Source organism: Myxine glutinosa, chromosome 8, assembly GCF_964187855.1.
Source record: "Myxine glutinosa chromosome 8, kmMyxGlut1.1, whole genome shotgun sequence".
Classification (NCBI taxonomy): domain Eukaryota; kingdom Metazoa; phylum Chordata; class Myxini; order Myxiniformes; family Myxinidae; genus Myxine; species Myxine glutinosa.
The window spans coordinates 151,263,702-151,289,610 of NC_136268.1; the positions used below are offsets into that span (position 1 = coordinate 151,263,702).

The 25,909-nt window shown below is 40.6% G+C and overlaps 1 protein-coding gene across 1 annotated transcript in view; it reads right to left on the minus strand.

Moving 5' to 3' along the window:
• LOC137433026 (paxillin) overlaps window positions 1-25,909 on the minus strand; it is a 71,036-nt gene that overhangs the window by 10,379 nt on the left and 34,748 nt on the right. The window contains exons 5-8 of the mRNA XM_078783852.1: window positions 18,297-18,418; window positions 3,394-3,555; window positions 3,124-3,297; window positions 941-1,022 (exon numbers count right to left, since the gene is read on the minus strand). Coding sequence (XP_078639978.1) covers window positions 941-1,022; window positions 3,124-3,297; window positions 3,394-3,555; window positions 18,297-18,418 — 540 coding nt within the window. The remainder of the gene's footprint in view (window positions 1-940; window positions 1,023-3,123; window positions 3,298-3,393; window positions 3,556-18,296; window positions 18,419-25,909) is intronic.

Sequence of the window (25,909 nt, forward strand, 5' to 3'; positions counted from 1 at the left end):
CACATCTGCAAAAATCTCGTGGAAACATGAACCAAAAACAATTACTGAAAACAAGGAAGTAATGCTCATGTATGACCTAATGATCCCATCAAGCATGACCATGGAAAAAACATTGCGACCGGATATAGTACTGAGGTACAAAAAGAAAAGAGGGCATTGCTAATTGAGGTGTCAGTCCCCAGAGATTTTGGCCTAAACAACGGAGAAATCAAGAAAATGACCAAATACCAATACCTCAATGAATGAATGAATATGAATGAATGAATGATCGTTTTAAGGCCATTTTTCCCCGCTAGAGCGGGGGTTAGCCTTGCGGGCCCCATGACAATCATGGTTCCCTGTTTGAGGCAATGTTTTTTTATTGAAGAGCCCTTGCGGGCCCTTCAATACCTCAATATTGAAGTGAAAAAATCCTGGAATGTGAAGAGCACGGAAATAGTACCAGTGATTAATTGGAGCAATGGGAGTGATAAAACGAACCTTACAGAGATCTTAAAAACCATCCTTGCAAATATGATGACATGAACTGCGGTTGGAAGCTGTCCAAAGCTCGTTGACGATCCCCAAAAAAGCCCTCGATCCCCAAAAGAGCCCTCGGAATAAAACTTTGAGAATAAGAAAACTTCACAAACTGGTTCATGAATCTTGATCCCTTAGTCAAACGGAAGTGGACACTTTGAGACCTGGGAGGACTCCGTTCCATCTTATGAAACCTGCATAAGGATAACGAGATAACAACCAACACACATGCACACGCACACACATATGCACACGCACACATACACACATACACACACACACATGCACACACACGCACGCACACATACACACACATGGACACACACATACATGCACACATGCACACACACAGAGACGCACACACACACGCATGCACACACACACACACACCGTTTGGGTGGGCAAAGCTAAATAAACAAACCTTCTTCCCCAAAATGCTTTCCACAGGCTGCACAAAGGAAGTGCTCTGGATGCCAGGTTTTCTCCAATGCAGTAACTACTTTCTAGACAAAACAAAGTGAGAAAATAGAATGTTAATAATGAGTAATAAGTAAAAAGGTGAAGGAATTCATAGGAAGAAGATCAGAAAATTGGGGAAAAATATGTTTGTAATAATTTATGTGCATTTGGAATGTGAGGGTGGGTGAAATGGGAAGGGGAATTCAATTGAATGAGAATTGGGAATGTTTGAGGAGTAGGAAGGATGAAAGATGGAGGGGAATCAAACATTAATTTTTTATAGAAGGACGTAGGCTCATGGAGGAGATGAATAATAAAGGCAGCAGGTTTACAAATTACAAAAGGGTATGGGAGAGGTGGACAAACACGAGGTATAACAAACACAATTTTTTACACACAGAAATGTTTTCTGATAACGGACCAATGAAGAAGTCCCCCATTCCAACTCGCTCTTCCTCACCACCAACATTCCATTGGTCCAGTCGTCAGTACTGCAATAACCATACATGGCTCTCCAGCCAATGCCAACGCAAGGTCAATTTGTGAACATCCCAACTAGATCCCTGATCATGGCATGGCATGTCCTCCAGGTAAAGAACCACCTTTAGACCTCTTCTGTTTCTCCTTCAACAACTGCTTGACTCTTCTGAAGTGTTCTAGAAAAAGTACAGATATCTCTGGTTGATTTTTGAGAGCTACCACAACAACAGAGACCTGGGACTGTGACCTGCCCTGTGGCGAAAGGATCGGTCTTCCGATTGCTTGGCATTTGACATTGACTCGGTCTGCAGAAGATTTCACCGATGGCAGCTCTTTCTCAAGCACAGCTTTATCCCGTCTCATCTCGAGCCGACATCCATCCTCTAGGTCCTGGTGCACCTGATCCTGGGTTGAGGCGGAGGTTTTCAAGCAGTTGTGTTGTCATGACTGAGGAAATCAATTGGGTGATGTTGTGATTCTTGCGAAACAAATGTGTCCATCCTCGGGCAAGTTGGAAACATCATCTCGCAAACCTACCGGCTTCGTCAAAGTCCTAATGTTGTCAGGTAAGTCTTTCTCAGGTGCATGCTTCTCCACCATCCTCTTCCAAACCTCAAAATAGCATCACAGTTCACTTTTCTCGAAATAAGGCAAAGTGTCTAACTCAGTGTTTGCCTATAAAGCTCCTATACCCAACCCATCCCTCTCTACCACCACCACCATCTTACCCATCGGTGACAGGACCAGATGCCATGAGTGTTCGTGTTCTCAAATCCTGCTCTGGCTTATCCTCTATGTCTATGTACCCTCTTCAATCGAGCTACATCCAAATACACCCACATGGTATGAAAACAAATACCCTCAATTCCAGGCCAGGTAGATTACCTCCGTTTAAACAAGTTTTATAAAATAGAGAGCTGACCAACTTGCCACAGCTGGAAGATTGACCATACATTGGCATCCACGTTCTACCTTGACATACCACTGGTGCGGATGGCCTCAATTTTAACGATCTCGAGAGAGCAAGAATAGGAGGAGCAAACTCCATGGACCTCCTTGAAAATTTACATTGTGCAATGAATGGGAGTGACGTTTGCAACTTTTTTAAATGGAGGAAGTTGCCCATCCAAGAAGGACCTCTGAAAGAGAGAGGACAGGGTATGCCAGGACTGAAGCACAGTTCCTGAGGATTAGAGCACCTATATTCCATCATCACAGCTAATGTTGTCTTTCCTTTTCTCCAATGACCTGATCTCTGATCATCAGTTTGTATTCAGACTCAGCCACACAACTTTGGATATGCTGCTATTGTCTCCTCCATCAACAATGACATTAATGGAGGCGATCTGAATCTCAAGCAAGAGGTCAGGGCCGTGTCTGTGGCACAGGTACACTGCTCTGGTTGCCAAGCTTCCTTCCTGTTGAATGTGCGGCCATCTTCCTTTCTGTCCGCTGGCTTCCTTCACCCACAATATCAGCATGCGGCCTTGCCCAGGGATCTCGCATATCATCACCCAGGTGAAATTGGAGTGCCAAAAGGCATCATACGTCAACGACCTCTCTGGTAATGTGGAAAAATCTTATTTTCCTCTTGGCAGACAACAAGTCATAACAGGCTGTTATAATTAAGTATACAATTACAGTAATCCGTGCATAAATCCTCACATCCACAATTGGGCCTTTGCAGAATGCACACTGAGGAGAAAACAGCTTGTAGTAGTCTTGTTCACAATATGGCTGCCCGTTGTGCTCAAAGAAATTCTTGGATCCAATTTCAGTCGAGCAGTGAGCACACACAAAGTGCTCTGGATGCCACTGTTTTCCCATTGCTGTAAGAACCTGCGATAAAGACCAAAATAAATGGCACCGAACCACATAGGCCCAATTTATCAGCAAAATCGAACACCATGAACGGATTACCAAGAAAAGACTCACCTGTCCAACGACGGGCTTATTGCAGGCAGCGCAGATGCCCTTGGCCTGGGTTGTGACCCCTTGGCGATGGAGGTCAGATTGAAGATTGTCCAACATAGAACTAAGCTTCGTACTCTGGGAGGGTGAATTTTCCGAGGAAGGTTTCACTTCAGGGGGAGAAACCTAGAATGAATGACAAGTTTTGTGTTATTTTATGTGGAAGGATTATATTTAAATACAGAGAATATTTACGGCATAGCCCGTAGGGCAATACCGTGGAACAGCGCTTGTCTGTCCGTCCGGTGTATGTATGTATGTCCGTCACAAACGTCCACCAATCAGAGCTGAGGATCTGGTCACATGACCGGGGGACAGCAGATCCTCCACTCAACAGATCCAAGCCTGTATAAACATGCAGACACGGTATAAAGCAAATGAACACTTACAGTCACGTGAAAAAGTAAGTACACCCCATGTAAAGCTTTGACTTTTTCAACATATTTCAACATACAGCTATTTGATCTTCATTTCGACAATATTGATAGATAAAGGTGATATAATATAACAAATATCATGAAACATTTACATTTTGTAGTCCATTGTATAATTTAAATTTCGCATGTGGAAAAAGTTAGTACACCCTTGGCTCTAATAGGTGGTATTGCCCCCTTTGGCAGAAACAACCTCAAGTAGGCATTTCTTATGACTGTCTACCAGTCTCTGACATCGACTGGGAGAAATTTTTGCCCACTCCTCCATGCAGAATTCTTTCAGCTGTGCGATGCTTGAGGGGTTTCTTGCATGCACAGCTCGTTTCAAATCCTCCCACAACATCTCCATGGGATTTAGATCCGGGCTTTGACTTGGCCATTCCAGAACCCTCCATTTCTTTCTTTTCAGCCATTCCTTGGTGGATTTACTGGTATGTTTAGGGTCATTGTCATGTTGCAAGGTCCACCTTCGGTTGAGCTTCAACTTCCCGACAGATGGCCTCACATTATCCGCAAGCACCCTCTGGTACAATTAAGAATTCATAGTGGATTCTATGATGGTGAGTGCCCAGGCCCTGATGCAGCAAAGCTGCCCCAAACCATAATATTTCCACCACCATGCTTTACAGTTGGTATCAGGTTCTTGTGGTCAAATGCTGTCTTTGGTTTTCGCCAAACATGTCTTCTGGTACTGTGGCCAAATAGCTCTACCTTTGACTCATCTGCCCAGAGCACATTGTTCCAGAAGTGCTGGTCTTTGCCTCGGTGTTCATTGGCAAACTTTAGTCTTGCCCTGATGTTGTTTCTGGACAGCAAAGGTTTCCTCCTGGCACACCTCCCATGTAGATCAAATTAGTGCAGCCTCTTTCTAATGGTAGACTCGTGCACTTTGACATCACCAGTGGCAATAGCTACCTGTCGGTCTCGTGATGACATTCTGGGGTTCTTAGAGACTTCTTTCAGCATCTTGCGGTCTGCTCTCGGGCTGAACTTGCTGGGGCGGCCTGGCCTGAACAAGTTGGCAGTTGTTTGGAATCTTCTCCACTTGTGATGATCTTCCAGACAGTCGAATGATTGATTTCAAATTGTTTGGGGATCTTTTTAAATCCCTTCCCAGACTCGCAGGCATCTATAACCTTCTTTCTGAAGGCTTCAGAGAGCTATTTTGATCTAGGAATGGTGACGCCGCACACTTCAACAACAAAGAGCAAACGAAACGAAATGCCTGAGGTTTAAATAAGACAGGTTCCTCCAAGATCCTCTAACGATGTTCTAATCATTTGCACCTGAGCTGGTGCACCTGATTCTAATTTTAGGTATTTGAAGTAGTGATAAATGTAGGGGTGTACTTACTTTTTCCACATGCGAAATTTGCATTTATGTTTATTTAAATTATACAATGGACTACAAAATGTAAATGTTTCATGATATTTGTTATATTATATCACCTTTATCTATCAATATTGTTGAAATGAAGATCAAATAGCTGTATGTTGAAATATGTTGAAAAAGTCAAAACTTTACATAGGGTGTACTTACTTTTTCACGTGACTGTATAGGAATTTCAGGAATGAAGTCAGATTGAATAAAGTGGATTTGGGGTGTTTTAACGGGGGTAGAAAAGATCAAGGTTTTGGATGGGGGAAGATTAGAGATTGTGGTGAACAGCTGTTTTAAAGACCTGGAGGGAGGAATGTGATTGAAGAGAGTGAGGGAGTTTGTTCCAGAGGCGGGAGAAAAAAGGAATGAAAGGGTGAAGGTGAACAGAGAGTCTTGATTTTGGCAGTTTAATCATAAGAGGGTTGCTGGCAGATCTTGTACGACCTGTAGGAATATTTAGGGGACAGAGCAGAGAGAGCAAGGCCGGAGAGGAGCCGGTAGAAGACAGAAAGACCACCAACCTGCCTGCGGTGAGAGAGGAAGGCCCTCAGAATCAGCTTCATCATGGGAGATTCTTGTGTTTCTAATAATCTCGATTCTATATTTAATCACCAATCCATTTGTTTTCTACTTCCCCATTTTGGTACTTTCTATATGTTTGTGGCCACTTCATTTGGTTTCAGAAACTTCTAGATTACTCTGACCAATTTTGCCCCAGCATGGCAGGGAAAAGATGTGACCGACCGACGTCATTAATCTGCGATGCAGGTGATTGTTGCATTAACTACGACAACCGATGGAAGGTTAGCAAAGAATTTGGATCGGAAACTTTCCTCGTTCACAAGAGCACGAATGTCACCAGGACCAGTTGCAGAAGAGGTGTTGAGTCAGGTCATAAACATGTCCACCATGACAGGAAATGTCCACCTGCTATGGAGAACATCCTGTAATGGTGGAAAGAGTAGGTACAGCAAGGGACATATGTGGGACCTTGTCCTTTTGAGTGATGACAGCATTCACTCATGAACTCTGCTTTTTCTCAAAGTGTCCAGATCGACTCCATCATTTTGGGTGAAAGGAATGGGAGGGAGATGTACACCAGACACAGGCTTGACCAGCTCTGTCCAGGCTATGGAGGCTGGCGAGAGTCTGGTGAAGGTGAGTCGGATCTTGGGCCCTGGCTCTTCATATAGCAGATGCACAATGCTCCCAAAGTGTGAGGAGAAACCCGTTGAGATGATGGACAAAAAGGTTGAATGTGTGATGGTATGTATTTGTGAAGAAGATAAATCGGTCAATTGTTGAAGAAATTCTAGGAGCAATGAATGTTATGAGCTGATGTAATGATGGACCAGTCTTGAGTGGAAAGACTGGATGTTTGGCCGGACCAATCAGCTTGAGCAACTTGCCAAACGGGTTTGTACGATCCGGTTTGAGCAGATGCCCTCTTGGCACGAAAACATGGTCAGAAGACACCAAAGGATCTGCAGAAGAGGAAGACAAGTTTGAGGAAAGGTTTGACATGATAAAGTCCAGTAAAGAAAGTCTGTTATTTAGTGAGATGGGGTTTTGGAAAGAAACAGACCAAGTAATTCCAGTCGTTTCACAGTATGACGTTGGTGCTCGGCCATGTACTGAGGTGTGATAACCAACATCAAACCAGCTATAATGGTGGGAATCAAAGCCTTCATAGATTACGAAGAGTGAACAGTGAGTGTCATGGGTGGTAGAGAGGGAGAAACAAACATGCACAGCGACACCACCAGCGCATAAATCAGGTCTGTCAGAGCAAATGAGACAATAACCAGGAAGACACAACAAAGAATTTGGGACATCCTGTGAACAAAATGTTTATGCAATACGTACAATATCTGCGTGAGCTACAGCAGCCTCGATGGACAGATCTGTGAAGTTGACGTTTATTAAGACCACTATTATTGGTGGATCAGAGAGGAGGAAGCACATCTGATGACCACCAAGAGGGACAGTCACTATTAGGGATGCCTCTTCATGGTGATTGTACCCCCCAACGCAAGTCAGTGTCCAAATCTTCCCATTCCCTGCTGCCCACATTCGTCAGGGCAGCGCGGTCACAGTCAGAATGCTGATCGGTCCCCATGGACAGGGCCTGTCCCTTTTGTCTCTGTCCCCTGTCCTCTCTCTCTCTCTCTCTCTCGCCACCTGTTGGCTGTCGGTGCATTGGGTGCGGTGTCATGGCGTCTGCTCGTGTTTTGGCCTTGTAACTCCGTGCTCGTGGTTTGTATCTTCACCCTCCCCTTACCTCTTCTCACCTTTGTGCCGTCTTTTGTGTATCCCCCTTCCACGTTATCATCCCTCCCCCCCTCTTGAGAGTGAGAAAGTGAGAGAGCATACGTGGTGAGACCGGTAAGGGTTCCCTCTTAGGGTGGTTCCCTCTTCGGTTTTTTTCACTTCGTGTTACAAATCATAATACTGTTGCGGATATGGGACTTGGCCTCAATATCCGCTTGTAAATACTCCCCTATTTCCCCAATACTCCCCAACTATCCCCAATCCCCCATTCCCTAGTCCCATTGCCTGTAAATAACACTCTGTAGAACCGACCTTCCCCTTTTTCCCCCATTAAATGTCGTGCCCAGGTCCACCGCATCTCACGTAGACAACTTTCGGACATCTTGCTAGTTATTCTTAGTCTATGTCAGTTAAGGACTCGTTTCCATTAATTCTGACTCTTCGTTGCACCAGAATGTGATTATATGGCACCAGTAGTGAGTTTAGGACCTTCCCATACCTCCTCCCATCTTCTTCCCCAAACAACAACTACAACAACAACTACAACAACAACTACAACAACGGCGCGGCGCGGGGGAGTGTGCGTCCTCACACCGGCTCGGTTAGCCGCCATTGACCATGCGCTCCGACGGGGTTACCACGAAGGGGCTCCCTGTCAGCCCCTCGTCAAGGGCGGAGCAGGTAACCCCCCCCCCCCCCCCCCGCACGCACCCAATGAGAAGCAACGGGCCGATTCCATCTGGGGCGGAGCTAACGAGCCGAGGGCGTGTCACTCCCCGCCGGATATACGCGGCCACTTACCGGACGTGACGTGAGATGCGCCTGAACTACGGAGAGCAGAGGACGCCACCCCCAGCGCGACGATACCTCCCCGCATCTTTGGACCGGACCGGGTCGATTCTGTCCTTGAGCCAAGAGTGCACCTTGAGCCATCGACTACCCGCTTTCCTTGCCATCAATCCCCGTGTGAGTCAGCCTTGTCCCGTTTATCTGTCGTCTGTCGGGAATAAGATAAGTGTGTCTAAGTGCCTATCTTTCTATGCTGTCCCTCTCATTCCTGTAATCTAACCTTCCGCCCTAATATAACCTCCTCCGGAGGTCTTGAGAACTGAACCCTTGGTGTCGTGTCATTTTAATCCAGCCGTTGTGTCCTTTTCCATCATTGATTTAGCATAGCGCGACTTAGTCAACGTTCGAGTATAATCGGGTAAACGTGCAGGCGCGGTCATACCAAACCGCTCGGTAAACCAACATCCACCACCGCGTCTGTAACAATACTTTTTTCCGTTTCTTTTTTTGTAATTATTTATATTTTTCATTTGTTTACTGGAGCTTTTTGGTTTCATTAACCATTTATACATTTATCCTTTGTTTAAACGTGGAAACGATGGCGGATAGCTCTCGTTACACGTCTCTTGAAGCGCTAACCCGGAAGCACGGGTTAGTTTGTCCACCTCCGTCGGGAATCGACGTCGAGGCCATTATCCTTGCCGTCGGAGAGATAATCGGTTTGGATAATGTAAAAGCGGCTTCTCGTATGAATAAACGTGTGGTAATCTTTGTTTCCACAGTGCCCATGGTTGCTCAAATAGTCGAGCACGGGCTTTTCTTTGCTCCTGACGTGTTTGTTAACTCAACTGGACCACCGTCCAGTTGTTGTTTTTTTTTTGTTTTTTTTTTGAAAACAGGGTCGAGGCTTTTTTTTTTTTTTTTTTTTTTTTGGGGATACTGAATCGAGGCTCGTGAAAGAGCTAACATTTATTTCACAAACAAATCAACCAGACAAACAAAATATACAAAAAGAGGGAGCGGAAGACAAGATGGGGAGAGAAGGGGAAGCACGCAACAACAACATTTGAGAGCAGGGAGAAGTGTGGGAGGGAGAGGGCTTGGGGGGAGGAGGCGTGGGAAGGGGGGGGGGGGGGAGGTATAAAACACAAGGGGACCGAAATTAGTGGGGGTAGAAAAGATCAAGGTTTTGGATGGGGGAGGATAAGAGATGGTGGTGAACAGCTGTTTTAAAGACCTGGAGGGTGGAGTGGGATTGAAGAGAGTGAGGGAGTTTGTTCCAGAGGCGGGAGAAAAGAGGAATGAAGGAGTGAAGGTGAGCAGAAGGGTTTCTCTCTCTAATGCTCCTCCGTTCCTTAAGAACAAAGACCTGGTTACTGAACTAAACAAACTTGGTTCTGTCGTCTCTTCAGTTACAATGGTTCCTGTACGAGGAAAAAATAACCGGTTAAAACACGTCATGTCGTTTCGTCGTTTTGTTTTTATGATTTTACCGCGTGGTGTAACCTCTTTAAATGCGGTATTGCCCTTCAAGGTCGAAGGTTACACTTATCGGGTCTTTGTCTCCACAGAGTCTCTAGTTTGTTTTGAGTGTGGTCAATATGGTCATTTAAAAGACTCGTGCCCGAAAAAGTCCACGGATAGAGTCACTAGCCTGAATGGTGATGAACAGCAAGGCTCTACTGAGATCGTTGTCGATAATGTAAACAGTATGGATGGTGCTGACACAAACCCCATTGTAGACGAACAGAGAACCAGGAAAAGAACCCTCTCACCTTCTAGCGACCTCAACGAGCCTGATAATAAGGTATTGGCTGGTCCTCCAACCTACGCCCAAGTGGTTAGTGAAGGTGACGATGGAGCGCAACCTCCTCCTCAGCAGTTGCCTCCAGTTGAGGAAATTGCTCAACCCTCTCTGCCTTCAGAATCTTTTGAGGGTAATGTGATAAATGCTGAAAATTTATGTGTTGGCCAAACAGCACCTGAGTCGCTCCAGTGTTCTGAGGGTAAACCTCAATGTGAGGTTGAGCCTCCATGTGTGTCCCCTGCTGAAGCTTGTGTTGATTGTGCCACCCCTCCCTCTGTGGGGAGTGAAGAGTGTGTAGGAACTAGTGATGTGTCTGTGATCGAATCCTCCATTGAGGCAGCTGAGCCTTGTAAAGCTCATGGTCAGCAGGGTGATAGTGTTGAAGTCTCAGATTGTCACGTTGATGAGCCCGTTGCTTCAGCAATGGACTCTCAATGCAATGATTGTGACTCTGATGAGGGTTCTTCCGTTGCCTCACTGAGTGATGGTGTGGCCGACTTCTCATCGGAGCATGTCTCTGGAGACTCTGTCCCTCCTGCTGAAATCATGGATTTCCGACAAAAAAACTTACCGTAAAAGGCGCGTGAAAATTTGTGATTTCTTCGTTGACACTCACGCCTTCATTATTGGGGCTCAGGAAGTTGTACAACAATCTGCGGCCCTTCATATTTCTGATAAATCACTGAAAAGACATAAGAGGTACCTTGTCACAGCAAGGACAGAATTAAACCTGTAATGGCTGTGTTGCTGCCTATGTTTTTATGAACATAGCAAGTTTGAACATCAATGGTGGGCGCAGTCAGCTGCGTAGGTCCCAGCCTGTGCAATTAGCCAGGAGGGAAAAGATTGATGTACTTTTATTGCAAGAAACTCGTGCCACTGCAGACTGCATGGCTGATTGGCAGCAACAGCTGATTGGCACTTGGTTTTTTAGTAATACAGCTTCTGGTACGTTGTTGTGCTTAGGGGGTGACTTTAACTGTACTTTAAACCCAACTTTAGATAGGAACAGTGCAGAGCCACATCCAGCTTCAAGTAGGCCTCTTTCCAGTATAATTTCGCGGCATGACCTCAACGATGTATGGCGGCAACAACACCCAAACCTGCAGCAATTTAGCTGGTGTCGGGTTTTACTAAATCATCTTTCACTTGCTCGTCTTGATAAATTTTATATTCCTAACTCTGCTATCAATCTTGTGACATATACGGCTATTGTCCCTTCTGGTTTCTCTGATCATTCTTTGGTAAAACTGTGCTTTTTTTCCTCGTTTCAAACGCCGCACCTTGTATTGGTCTTTTAACACCTCCCTTCTGAGCGATCCTTTCTTTAAATCATCCTTTGTGGTTTTTTGGGACAAGGTTGTGTATTTCCAACATCGTTTCCTAAATCTCTGTCAGTGGTGGGACTATGCTAAAGCGCAGATACGTGTTTTCTGTCAGCAATACAAAACCAATTGCTCTCAAAGTAAACAATTATGTATTGATGCCTTGAAACAAGAAATTCTACGATTGCAGGAAGGTGCTGAGGTTCTCAGTGATGAAAAACGGTGTCAACTCCTCTTTGAAAAACAAACTCTGCTTAAGGAATTAATTCAAGAAAATGGTATTGGTGCCTTAGTCAGGCTGAGAGTGAATGGTTTACTGTCCTCAGACAAATGTTGTAAAGATTTCTTTAAGTTTGAGAAGATGACGAAGGCGAGCCAGCAAATGCTTAGTCTTCGGGCTAGTGATGGGCATATTCTTAGTGATAATACGGAGATTGTTCATTTTGTTCGGTCTTATTTTGAGAATGTGTTTTCCTTTAAGCCTAATGATGTGCCTGCAATGCAGAATATTACGACCACTTTACCGCAGATAGATGAGCATCAGCGGCATGTCTTGGATGAGAACATTACTCTCGGTGAACTTAAAACTGCGCCAGATGACCTTGCTAATCATAAGGCTCCTGGTTTTGATGGGTTACCAGCTGAATTTTATAAAACCTTTTGGGACATGCTTGGTCCTGCTTTGCATTCAGTGTTTTTATACAGTCTGCGTGAGGGATTGTTACCCCTTAGTTGTCGGCGTGCAGTTGTTTGCCTTATCCCTAAGAAAAACGACCTGCAATTGATACAGAACTGGTGCCCAATCTCTCTTGTCTGCACAGATTACAAGATTTTTGCCAAAGTGCTGGCTAACCGTGTAAAGACTGTTTTAAGCACAGTTATACATCAGGATCAATCGTACCTTGTGATGCACAGATCTATGCACGATAACATTTTTTTGGTACGAGACCTGTGGGATGTGTGTGCATTTCAACAACAACATACCGGTCTCTTTTTTATTGACCAAGAAAAGGCTTCTGACTCTGTTAATCATGAGTATTTGTTTCACATTTTAAAGCAATTTGGTTTTGGGGCATCCTTTATTTCATATGTATCCTTATTGTATAATCACATTTTTAGCTTGATCAAAATCAATGATGGTCTCTGTTCACCTTTGCGGATTGGGAGGGGAATTCGGCAAGGTTGTCCCTTATCTGGAATCTTGTACTCTCTTTGCATTGAGCCCCTTTTGATTCGTTTACGATCTTCTCTTATGGGAGTTTCAGTGACTCCATCAGAAAAGCCCGTTATCATTTCGGCCTATGCTGATGATGTATGTGTTGCTGTTCACAGCAGTAATGACATTGCTCTGCTATTTGAGTGCCTACGGGTCTACTCTCAAGCATGTACAACGCAAATTAATTGGTCGAAATGCAAAGCAGTTTGGGTCGGCGGTACGCCACCTTCTGCCCTTCCAATTCTCCCTATGAATTTGACATGGGGAAAAGAAGGTGTGAAATACCTCGGTGTTTATCTTGGAACCCTTGGTTTTGTCAAAAGGAATTGGGATGGTTTGTTCCACAAAATTAGCAATAAATTAAACAGATGGAGAGGAATTTTGTCGACCTTGTCTTTTCGAGGTCGCGCCCTGGTCATTAACAACCTGGTGGCCCCTCTCTTATGGCATAAAATGATTGCCTTGCAGCCACCTGCAACGTTGGTGTCGTCAATCCAAAAATGCTTACTTGACTTCTTTTGGGATGGCAAACACTGGCTAAAGCCAGAGACTATTTGCCTCCCACTGGCGGAAGGAGGTCATGGGCTTATGGACATTCTTTTTCAGGTGATGGCCTTCCGAGTCTCTACAGCTCATCGTTTTATATTTCTGGAGGCCTTGCCCTGGAAATCTACTGCAAACTGTATATTAAAACAAGCCGGCATGCTTGGGTACAATTGTGAACTCTTTTTCATGGGGCTGCAACATGTCGATGCTTCGCTACTCCCTGACTTTTACCAAGATGTCTTGAACGTCTGGCGGTCCGTTTCAGTAACTCAGCAAATGGGGACGTACAACAGTGAAAGGTTCCTCCGGGAACCCCTTTTCTACAATGCCCTCTTTCCTGCTATTCCTCACTCACATGCTTTTGTGCAACGTTTTTCGAGTGCTGGCGTGAAAACGACTCGGGACCTTCGTGACTGTAACAGGAATAGTTGGTTCTCCGCAGGACATCTTCAAGTAAGAACTGGCATCAGATCTTTGAGGAGCGTCGCCAAGGTCCTACAGGAAATCCTGTTTGTTTTTAGGCACTTGGGCCTGAGCTTAACCGCCAACATTGGTGACCACCATACACCACCACAGATCTGTGCTAGCTCTAGCCTGCCGGCTGATAGCGCCACAACATCTATCTTGCTATCCTCATCGCCACTTTCCAGCAAGGATAAAAAGAGACTGTATCGTTTGTGTATCTCAGTTCGGTTTCCCTCGTTACAGCCAGTTTCTTTTGGGGCTCGATGGAAAGAGAAACTGCCTTCTGGGTCTCCCTCCCATCCGCAATGGTCTGCAATGTATGTTTCACCGATTGCTAAAAGAACTCGTGATATTACTTGGAGACTCGCCCATATGGTGTTGCCCTCCAATGTTTTATTACATCGTTTTAATGAGGATAATTCAGTGGAATGCCCCTTTTGTATGATTTCTGAAGACCTTTTCCATGCATACGTAGATTGTGCAAGACTCTCTCCCTTCTTTGGTTTTTTATCAACTTTTTTTAATCGTATGAACTTTTCTTTTTCTACACGTGTTTTTATTTTTGGAATACCACTTAGTTACAAAAAACGCTCTGAGACTGCTCTTGTTAATTTCTTAATTTCTATTGGAAAATTAGCAATCTACAAGACAAGAAAAGCAAAGCTCCTGCCAAATGCTGATATTTTATGTGATGTGGTAATTGTGTTTAAGGCTCTGGTCATGGCAAGGTTACGCTTGGAATTTTCTTTTTGCCAAATGAAAGATGATTTACAAACCTTTGTGGAAAAATGGTGTGTAAAGGGTGGGTTTTGTAAACTTGATAATGGTTTGTTAAGTTTTTTATTTTAGTGTTTTTATTGTTGTTGTTCGGCTGCACATGTTTGGAATTGTGGTGACTTTATTATTTGCATGACTTGTGTGGTTTTCTTACCTTTATAATAAAAAGAGCTTCAAAAGTCAAAAGTCTCTCTCTGCCTCTCTCTGTGTCTGTCTCTCTATGTGTCTGTCTCTCTCTGTGTCTGTCTCTCTCTGTGTCTGTCTCTCTCTGTGTCTGTCTCTCTCTGTGTCTGTCTCTCTCTGTGTCTGTCTCTCTCTGTGTCTGTCTCTCTCTGTGTCTGTCTCTCTCTGTGTCTGTCTCTCTCTGAGTCTGTCTCTCTCTGAGTCTGTCTCTCTCTGTGTCTGTCTGTCTGTCTCTCTGGCTCTGTCTCTCTGGCTCTGTCTCTCTGTCTCTGTCTCTCTGGCTCTGTCTCTCTGTCTCTGGCTCTGTCTCTCTCTCTGTCTCTGTCTCTGTCTCTGTCTTTCTTTGTGTCTCTGCCTCTGTGGCTCTGTCTCTGTCTCTCTGGCTCTCTCTCTGTGTCTGTCTCTCTGGCTCTCTCTCTGTGTCTGTCTCTCTGGCTCTCTCTCTGTGTCTGTCTCTCTCTCTCTCTCTCTCTCTCTCTCTCTCTCTCTCTCTCTCTCTCTCTCTCTCTCTCTCTCTCTCTCTCTCTCTCTCTCTCTCTCTCTCTCTCTAACAATGTATCATGCCTGCTAAAAGTAAATAATAGTCTGTGTCGTCCTTTCCCCTTTCAGCGTGGCATCCGTCAGGGCTGTCCACTGTCAGGCATGTTGTACACACTGTCCATCGAACCCTTACTGGCTCTCCTTCGTACCACTTTATCTGGTTTGTCCTTGTCAAACAATTCCAAAATTGTTACATCAGCATATGCAGACGACCTGTGTGTTGTGGTTAAAAACCAGGAAGATGTTTTTGAGCTATCCTGGTGTTTTGCCAAATTTGAACTTGCTTCATCAGCAAGAGTAAATTGGAACAAAAGTGTAGCTCTTTCTCTGTACCCAGATACCCTATCGGGGTCACAGGCTTCACATATGGTTCCCCCAACTCTTCCAGGAGGAATGTTATGGAAAACGGATGGGTTTAAATACTTAGGCATCCATTTGGGAACTTCAAGCTATATGAAGAAAAACTGGGATGGTTTCTTAGATAACATTAAGCAGAAACTATCAAAGTGGAAAGGGATGCTCCATATCTTGTCACTTAAGGCACGGGTAACGATAACAAGTGAATCCTCTTGGATTGCGCTGAGGTTCGGGCATGGAATTTCGAGCCTCGATCATGGTTCGAGCCTCGATCTTGTATACAAAAATAATAATAAAAAAAAAATAATAATAATAATAATAAGAACCTTGGGCCGAAACTCGCGCTTCACCAGTGCGCGTGCGCGAATTTACGTCACGTCGGCAGCGAGAAGGGGTTCCCCAACACGAACCAATCAGGAACTGCCACGTCACACTTATATGATCTCAGAATTCCTGTGACAGGAATTCGCGTTACACTGGCTGGAAGTCATTCGCTAGAGGCGCTTCCTCAGCGCTAATAAACAACCTGGTGCTTCCAATCGTATGGCATAAGATCATAGCACTCCAGCCTCCTCAAGCTCTGATCACCAACATTCAGAGGGGTCTAGCTGACTTCTTCTGGGGAGGCCACCACTGGCTTAAGCCAGATGTGTTGTGTAGACCACGTAATTCAGGTGGTCAAAACCTGGTGCACATCCCTAGTCGAATAATGGCTTTTCGGCCAATGACAATAAAACGTCTGCTGTACAGCGAGGTTGTGCCCTGGCGTCCTCTCACGAATACGTTGCTCAGGCAAGTAGGTGGAATGGACTATGACCGGGAACTTTTCCTTATGGACTTGAAGCAGGTCGATAGAGCTCGGCTCCCTGCATTTCATCGGTCTCTCCTGAACGCCTGGCAAGCTCTAGGAGTGCAGCGGTTGGAGATCTCTTATGATCCCAGGAGGTTTGTGCATGAGCCATTGTTCCAAAACTCACTATTCGCTGAAGTATCTACCAGCCGAGCTTTTATGGAACATTTTACGAACAATGGGATTAATAAAGTGCGAGATCTTATGGAGCTATCCTTAAAGCGATGGTTGTCTGCCAGCACTGTTTCTGGAAAAATTGGCTTGCGTTCAACTAGAATAGTGAGCAGGGTCATAAAGATTGTATCCCAGACTTTTTTAGATTTAAACATTGGGTGGAATGGGGTAAATGAAGAAGTAGACTTTCGTTTAACCTTCCCTGAACTCTCAGTCACTGCCCAGGAACAACATGGTGTGTTTTCCTCTCACAGCGAAGAATCCAGTGTGTTCCACATCATGGGGAAAAGGGCAATGTACAGAATTTGTCTAGAGGTGTGCTTACCGGGCTGTGCAGCACCCTTAAGGAACAAGTGGAAAGAGTCTTTACCTGCAGGAGCATTTCTCACTCCAAATTGGGATGAAATGTACAGGAGTCCTACTGTTGGACGTACAGGAGACCTAAATTGGAGACTGGTCCATCACGCCCTGGCCACACAGGTGTTAGTTCAGAAGTTTAACCCTGCTGTGTCTAATTTATGTCCTTTTTGTGGTAATGTTGAACATTTGTATCATGCGTTTATTGAGTGCAAGAGATTGTCATCTCTGTTTCTGTATCTGAGCCGAATCTTTTGTAAATTCAAAATTGTTTTTTCTGTTACAATATTTGTTTACGGACTTGCATGTAATACTAGGGAAAACTCTGTGATTTTGCTTTTGAATTTTTTGCTTGGAATTGCTAAGCTTGCAATTTATAAAACCAGAAAAGCCAGATTAGGTAGTGGAAAAAATGAAAATGCACTTTTTTGTTTCATCGGGATGGTGTCAGCACGTATAAAGCTTGAACATCCTTATCAAATAAACATGGGGAACCTTCTTGTGTTTGAAGAGTTATGGGGCATGGGGGGTGTTTTGTGCAAATGCATTGGAAATGAGGTTGTCATTTGTATGTGAAGTGGACTTGGAATACTTTGGTTTTATAATAAAAGTACACAAAAGTCTGTGTCAGTCTCTTTTTTTCTTTCTCTCTCTCTCTCTCTCTCTCTCTCTCTCTCTCTCTCTCTCTCTCTCTCTCTCTCTCTCTCTCTCTGTCTCTCTCTCCCTCTCCCTCTCCCTCTCCCTCTCCCTCTCCCTCCCCCTCTCCCTCTCCCTCTCCCTCTCCCTCTCTCTCCCTAACCCTGTCGTGGCCCTGCATTATGGCGGGAGTACATCATCCTGGATGTGGGGGATCTCTGGGTCACTCCTGTGATATTGAACAGCTGTCTCTGAGCTGCGGGCTTGTTCGAGAGAACCGTCCGGGGCTATAGAACAACAACAACAACAACCAAGAGGAGCACATACGCAAATGTTTACACAAACCACTGGAAATACAATTATCGACAAGTACAAGAAACAATAAAATGAAAAGACAAGACAATTCTGTACTGTACCCGCTTACCTTTGGAGGTAGATTACTTACATTGCAGAACCACGTGGGATCTCCAGCAAGGAACCGGAAGTGGACCGATTCAATTTTTGTCTATTTTATACTCCAATATAAAATTCCAAATAAGGTTCCAATTTCTATCGATTGTATTAATCCAAAAAAAGGAGAATTGAGCAATTTACATACTTTTGGGGTAAGGATGTTAGAACAATCATCTCAAAATGACATCTACCTATATCTCCTTATAACAAAAAAAAGAAACTGCTATAAAAGATTTAGAGTCAGCTCGAAGCTGACGTTGCACCTTATTGCACCTTATTGACGCACTGCGTCAATATTGCACTGCACCTTATTGACGTTGTTTTGTATTTTGAAATCTGACAATGACGTCATAAGTTCATCCAGGTCACGTGTGGCACAAGAGGCAGAAACACGGTGCTGCGACTCTTCTTGTTTACTTTCTTCTGCCTCTGATGGCACAAACAAAAGCAATGATGTGTGCACGTCCTTCATGTCCATTGAAGCAACGTCAAAGCGTCAAAGCACATCGACATCAGGGCATATCTCACATACAAAACTTCAATGGATTCAATGAATGAAAATGAAAATGTAGAAGCTGCATCTGAATTTCAACCTGACCAAGTATAGTTCCCACAATGCCAAATCCTATCAAGGTGGAATTTGATCAGGTTTATTGACTTGGAAATACGAGGTGATTTTAAATATGAATGTTTCCCAAATTATTAGCTCACGTTGGACTTATGGATTGGGTTTCTTCTGTCTGTCCGTGTGTCCGTGCGCCAGTCCGCAACCATATATCGGACATGTGGACAGATTTTGTTCATACTTGACACAAAGACCATACATGATGATATACAGTCGTGACCAAAAATATTGGCACCCTTGCACTTTTTTCAAATAACTCACAATTTTCTCTAAAAATAAGTTGAAATTGACAAAAGTATTTGGTCTCAACAATTCTTTATTTCACTGTTAATATTACAGAACCGTTGCTTTTGATTCAGAACTTAATATTTACTTTTAAATCAGAAAATAAAAAGAAATGGCATTGACAAAATTATTGACACCGAAGACTTAATATTTGGTAGCACCCACAACCTTTGGACAAAATAACTGCAGTCAAGCGCTTCCTGTGACCATGAATGAGCTTCCTCCACCTCTCTACTGGCAGTCTGGCCCACTCTTCTTGTGCAAACTGCTCAAGTTCTCCCAGATTTGAAGGGTGCCTTCTCCAAACTGCTGTTTTCAGATCTTCCCACAGGTGTTCAATGGGTTTTAGATCTGGAATCATTGCTGGCCACTTCAGAACAGTCCAGTGTTTTCTCTTGAACCATTCCTGGGTGCTTCATGAAGTGTGTTTGGGGGTCATTGTCCTGCTGCAAGACCCATGACCTTTGACGGAGACCCAGCTTTCTGACACTGGGTTGAACATTCCGCTCCAAAATTCCTTCGTAATCTCCTGATTTCATGATGACATGCACACATTCAAGGTACCCAGTGCCAGAGGCAGCACAGCAACCCCAAAACATCACTGAAGCTCATCCATGTTTGACTGCAGGGAAGGTGTTCTTTTCTTTGAAGGCTTCATTTTGTTTTCTGTGAACATAGAGATGATGTGCTTTACCAAAAAGCTCTAATTTGGTCACATCTGTCCACAGGACATTCTCCCATAAGGATTTTGGCTTGTCCAGGTGTGTTTCGGAAAACTCCAGTCGGGCTTTCTCAGGAGTGGGATCCTCCTGGGTCTCCCACCATGGAACCCCCTTTCATCGAGTTGGTGACGGATGGTGCGAGTTGAAACTGTCGTACCTTGTGTCTGAAGGTCAGCTTGAATCTGTTTGGCAGTTGATCGAGGTGCTTTCTCCACCATTCAAATAAACCTTCGCGACAATCTTCGATCAACTTTTCCCTTGCGGCCACTTCCAGGGAGGTTGGCTGCAGTGCGATGGGCCTTAAACTTCCTGCTAACATTGCGTACAGTGGACACAGGAACATCAAGGTCTCTGGAGATGGACTTGTAGCCTGGAGATTGTCCATGCTTGGCTACAATCTTGTGTCTGACCTCCTTAGACAATTCTCTGGTTTTCTTTCTTTTCTGCATGCTCATTGGGTACACACAGTGACACAAAACAGCAGAATGACTCCTTTTCTCCATTCAAACTGGTTGAATGAGTGATTTTTATATTGCAGGCACCTGCAACTCACCACAGGTGAGTTCAATTCCAAAGTAAAGGAGAATCACCTGCTTGAAATCAAATTATTTCTAACAACTTCTAAAAGGTGCCAATAATATTGTCCGGGCCATTTTAGGATTTCTGTGCGGAATAAGCTAAGATTTAGTAATGTTTTCAGCTTTTTTTGTTTTGTTCCACTGAAAACCAAAGAAATACATGTGTGGATACCTAAAGATTTTTTAAATTTCAACAATTTTCTTGAAGAGATGGTGCATTATTTGAAAAAAGTGCAAGGGTGCCAATATTTTTGGCCACGAATGTACATACATGTAATTTTGTTTCACGATGTGATCCAAGATGACCGACCGGGCGCCATTTTAATTGTTAAAAAAAACCCGATGTTGAACACGTCGTCCACTATTTCTTGGACATATATTAACCGATCTTGTTCAAACTTGGTAAAAAGATAATGAAGGATGGATTACCCAAGATTATGACGTCGTGAAGGATGGCTTACCTATCTAAGCACCTCCCAAATCGCTTAACCCCACTTTTCACCTCATGTGTGTGGGGTAATGGTTATCCCAATGGATTTTTAGCACCGGTGCTCAGATGTGTTGCTATGGTGATCTGTTGTCTTGATGTGGTAGTGATCTGTTGTCTTGGTTTGGTTAAAGAGATTCATTTGACTTTCCCAAGTGGTTGATCCAAACACAAGGATTAGCTAATCACATTCATTACCATTTATGTATTTTACCTGCATTTAAACTGACCCCAACGATGTGAACAGACAAAATAATTTTAAATGTTAGCATTTAAATGTTAGCATTTAACATTTAGATGTTATTTTAATGTTAGCTTTTAAATGTTAGCTTTTTTAAATTTAAAACATTTAACTTTTAAATGTTTTAAATGTTAAATAACATTTAAATGTTAAATAACATAAAATAACATTTAAATCGAGTTAGCCTCGATTCTGTATAAAAAAAAAATAAAAAAAAATGGAATAATATTACATTTAGATTCGTACTAAAAGTTTTAGTCTTTATTCTTTACAAAATAATATTAGATTTAGATTCGTACTAAAAGTTTTAGTCTTTATTCTTTACAAAATATTAGATTTAGATTCGTACTAAAAGTTTTAGTCTTTATTCTTTACAAAAGAATATTAGATTTAGATTCGTACTAAAAGTTTTAGTCTTTATTCTTTACAAAATAATATTAGATTTAGGTTCGTACTAAAAGTTTTAGTCTTTATTCTTTACAAAATAATATTAGATTTAGATTCGTACTAAAAGTAATTAATGTAATTAAAAGTAATTAATGCCAGGGGGGTTGACTCAGCCTGTCATCCTTCCGAGGTCGGCTAATTGAGTACCAGTTCACTGGTAATTCCCTGTTTGTCGTTGAAGGCGGAAAAAAGCGTTGGCGTCAGGAAGGGCATCCGGCCGTAAAACATTGCTTCAAAAAGGCGACCAAAAAACAACAACTACCACGGTCCCCGAAAAGGCCAACCCCCGCTTTGCGGGGAAAAATGGCCTCTAAACGGTGGTATTTATTCGTACTAAAAGTTTTAGTCTTTATTCTTTACAAAATAATATTAGATTTTGATTCGTACTAAAAGTTTTAGTCTTTATTCTTTACAAAATAATATTAGATTTTGATTCGTACTAAAAGTTTTAGTCTTTATTCTTTACAAAATAATATTAGATTTAGGTTCGTACTAAAAGTTTTAGTCTATATTCTTTACAAAATAATATTAGATTTTGATTCGTACTAAAAGTTTTAGTCTTTATTCTTTACAAAATAATATTAGATTTGTACTAAAATACGAATCTAATATATATAAAGCTCTTTCTAGCCACTGTCTCACTGACATGGCATGCCGACGGACATCGAAGCCGTTACACCGAGAAAAATCAAAGAAGTGTCGGAAAGTTATTGAAAATTTATTTTAAAAATCTTAAACGCGTCCATAAAAGAAAAATCCTCAAACAATATCTACGATTTGAAAATTGTAATTTCTATGACTGCGAATTGTGAAATAAACATGACAATACTGAGGACAGACCTCATGATTGATGATGAGCTGCGACACAAGTTGGGGGTGCTCTCATTTTGGGGAGTCAAGGTGGGATCATTTGTTGCAGGCCCGATTTTTGTCATGCAACCTCATACTCAAAATTGCCATTGTAAAGCAGATGGAAAGGTCAGCACAGATTTTACAATAATTTATTCCCATGATCCTTAAAATGCATGTTGTTGTTGTTGATCCCAGAGAATTGTTCTTTTTAGTTGGATAAATTCCCCTTCGATAAATCATTGATTCTGGTTACCTGCGAGTTTAACATTTGGTATAATTCAATAAGTCACATTAATGATGGACTATCATATTAGATATTATACTGTAAGCAAATGGACTATTATACTGTAAGCAAACGGACTATCATATTAGATATTATACTGTAAGCAAACGGACTATCATATTATATATTATACTGTAAGCAAATAGATATACTATAAGCAAATGGACTATCATATTAGATATTATACTGTAAGCAAATCGACTATTATATTAGATATTATACTGTAAGCAAATTGACTATCATATTAGATATTATACTGTAAGCAAATTGACTATTATATTAGATATTATACTGTAAGCAAATAGACTATTATATTAGATATTATACTGAAAGCAAATTGACTATCATATTAGATATTATACTGTAAGCAAATAGACTATTATATTAGATATTATACTGTAAGCAAATTGACGATCATATTAGATATTATACAATAAGCAAATTGACTATCATATTAGATATTATACTGAAACCAAATTGACTATCATATTAGATATTATACTGCAAGCAAATAGACTATTATATTAGATATTATACTGTAAGCAAATAGACTATTATATTAGATATTATACTATAAGCAAATAGACTATTATATTAGATATTATACTGTAAGCAAAGTGACGATCATATTAGATATTATACAATAAGCAAATTGACTATCATATTAGATATTATACTGTAAGCAAATTGACTATCATATTAGATATTATACTGCAGGCAAATAGACTATTATATTAGATATTATACTGGAAGCAAATAGACTATTATATTAGATATTATACTGTAAGCAAATAGACTATTATATAAGATATTATACTGTAAGCAAATTGACGATCATATTAGATATTATACAATAAGCAAATTGACTATCATATTAGATATTATACTGTAAGCAAATTGACTATCATATTAGATATTATACTGTAAGCAAATTGACTATCATATTAGATATTATACTGTAAGCAAATTGACTATCATATCAGATATTATACTGTAAGCAAATTGACTATCATATCAGATATTATACAATAAGCAAATTGACTATCATATTAGATATTATACTGTAAGCAAATATATATCATGCTGTAATCAAATTGACTATCATATTAGATATTATACTGTAAGCAAATGGACTATCATATTAGATATTATACTGTAAGCAAATTGACTATCATATTAGATATTATACTGGAAGCAAATTGACTATCATATTAGATATTATACAATAAGCAAATTGACTTTCATATTAGATATTATACTGAAAGCAAATTGACTATCATATTAGATATTATACTGTAAGCAAATTGACTATCATATTAGAAATTATACTGCAAGCAAATTGACGATCATATTAGATATTATACTGAAAGCAAATTGACTATCATATTAGATATTATACTGGAAGCAAATTGACTATCATATTAGATATTATACAATAAGCAAATTGACTATCATATTAGATATTATACTGTAAGCAAATTGACTATCATATTAGATATTATACTGAAAGGAAATTGACTATCATATTAGAAATTATACTGTAAGCAAATTGACTATCATATTAGATATCATGCTGTAATCAAATTGACTATCATATTAGATATTATACTGCAAGCAAATGGACTATCATATTAGATATTATACTGTAAGCAAATGGACTATCATATTTGATATTATACTGTAAGCAAATGGACTATCATATTAGATATTATACTGTAAGCAAATTGACTATCATATTAGATATTATACTGGAAGCAAATTGACTATCATATTAGATATTATACAATAAGCAAATTGACTATCATATTAGATATTATACTGTAAGCAAATTGACTATCATATTAGATATTATACTGAAAGCAAATTGACTATCATATTAGATATTATACAATAAGCAAATGGACTATCATATTTGATATTATACTGTAAGCAAATGGACTATCATATTAGATATTATACTGTAAGCAAATGGACTATCATATTTGATATTATACTGTAAGCAAATGGACTATCATATTAGATATTATACTGTAAGCAAATGGACTATCATATTAGATATTATACTGTAAGCAAATATATATCATGCTGTAATCAAATTGACTATCATATTAGATATTATACTGCAAGCAAATGGACTATCATATTAGAAATTATACTGTAAGCAAATTGACGATCATATTAGATATTATACTGAAAGCAAATTGACTATCATATTAGATATTATACTGTAAGCAAATTGACTATCATATTAGATATTATACTGGAAGCAAATTGACTATCATATTAGATATTATACAATAAGCAAATTGACTATCATATTAGATATTATACTGTAAGCAAATTGACTATCATATTAGATATTATACTGAAAGCAAATTGACTATCATATTAGATATTATACAATAAGCAAATGGACTATCATATTTGATATTATACTGTAAGCAAATGGACTATCATATTATATATTATACTGTAAGCAAATGGACTGTCATATTTGATATTATACTGTAAGCAAATGGACTATCATATTAGATATTATACTGTAAGCAAATGGACTATCATATTTGCTATTATACTGTAAGCAAATGGACTATCATATTAGATATTATACTGTAAGCAAATGGACTATCATATTTGATATTATACTGTAAGCAAATGGACTATCATATTAGATATTATACTGTAAGCAAATATATATCATGCTGTAATCAAATTGACTATCATATTAGATATTATACTGCAAGCAAATGGACTATCATATTAGATATTATACTGTAAGCAAATTGACTATCATATTAGATATTATACTGCAAGCAAATGGACTATCATATTAGATATTATACTGTAAGCAAATTGACTATCATATTAGATATTATACTGTAAGCAAATAGACTATCATATTAGATATTATACTGTAAGCAAATTGACTATCATATCAGATATTATACAATAAGCAAATTGACTATCATATTAGATATTATACTGTAAGCAAATATATATCATGCTGTAATCAAATTGACTATCATATTAGATATTATACTGTAAGCAAATGGACTATCATATTAGATATTATACTGTAAGCAAATTGACTATCATATTAGATATTATACTGGAAGCAAATTGACTATCATATTAGATATTATACAATAAGCAAATTGACTGTCATATTAGATATTATACTGTAAGCAAATGGACTATCATATTAGATATTATACTGTTAGCAAATTGACTATCATATTAGATATTATACTGGAAAGCAAATTGACTATCATATTAGATATTATACAATAAGCAAATTGACTATCATATTAGATATTATACTGTAAGCAAATGGACTATCATATTAGATATTATACTGTAAGCAAATTGACTATCATATTAGATATTATACTGGAAGCAA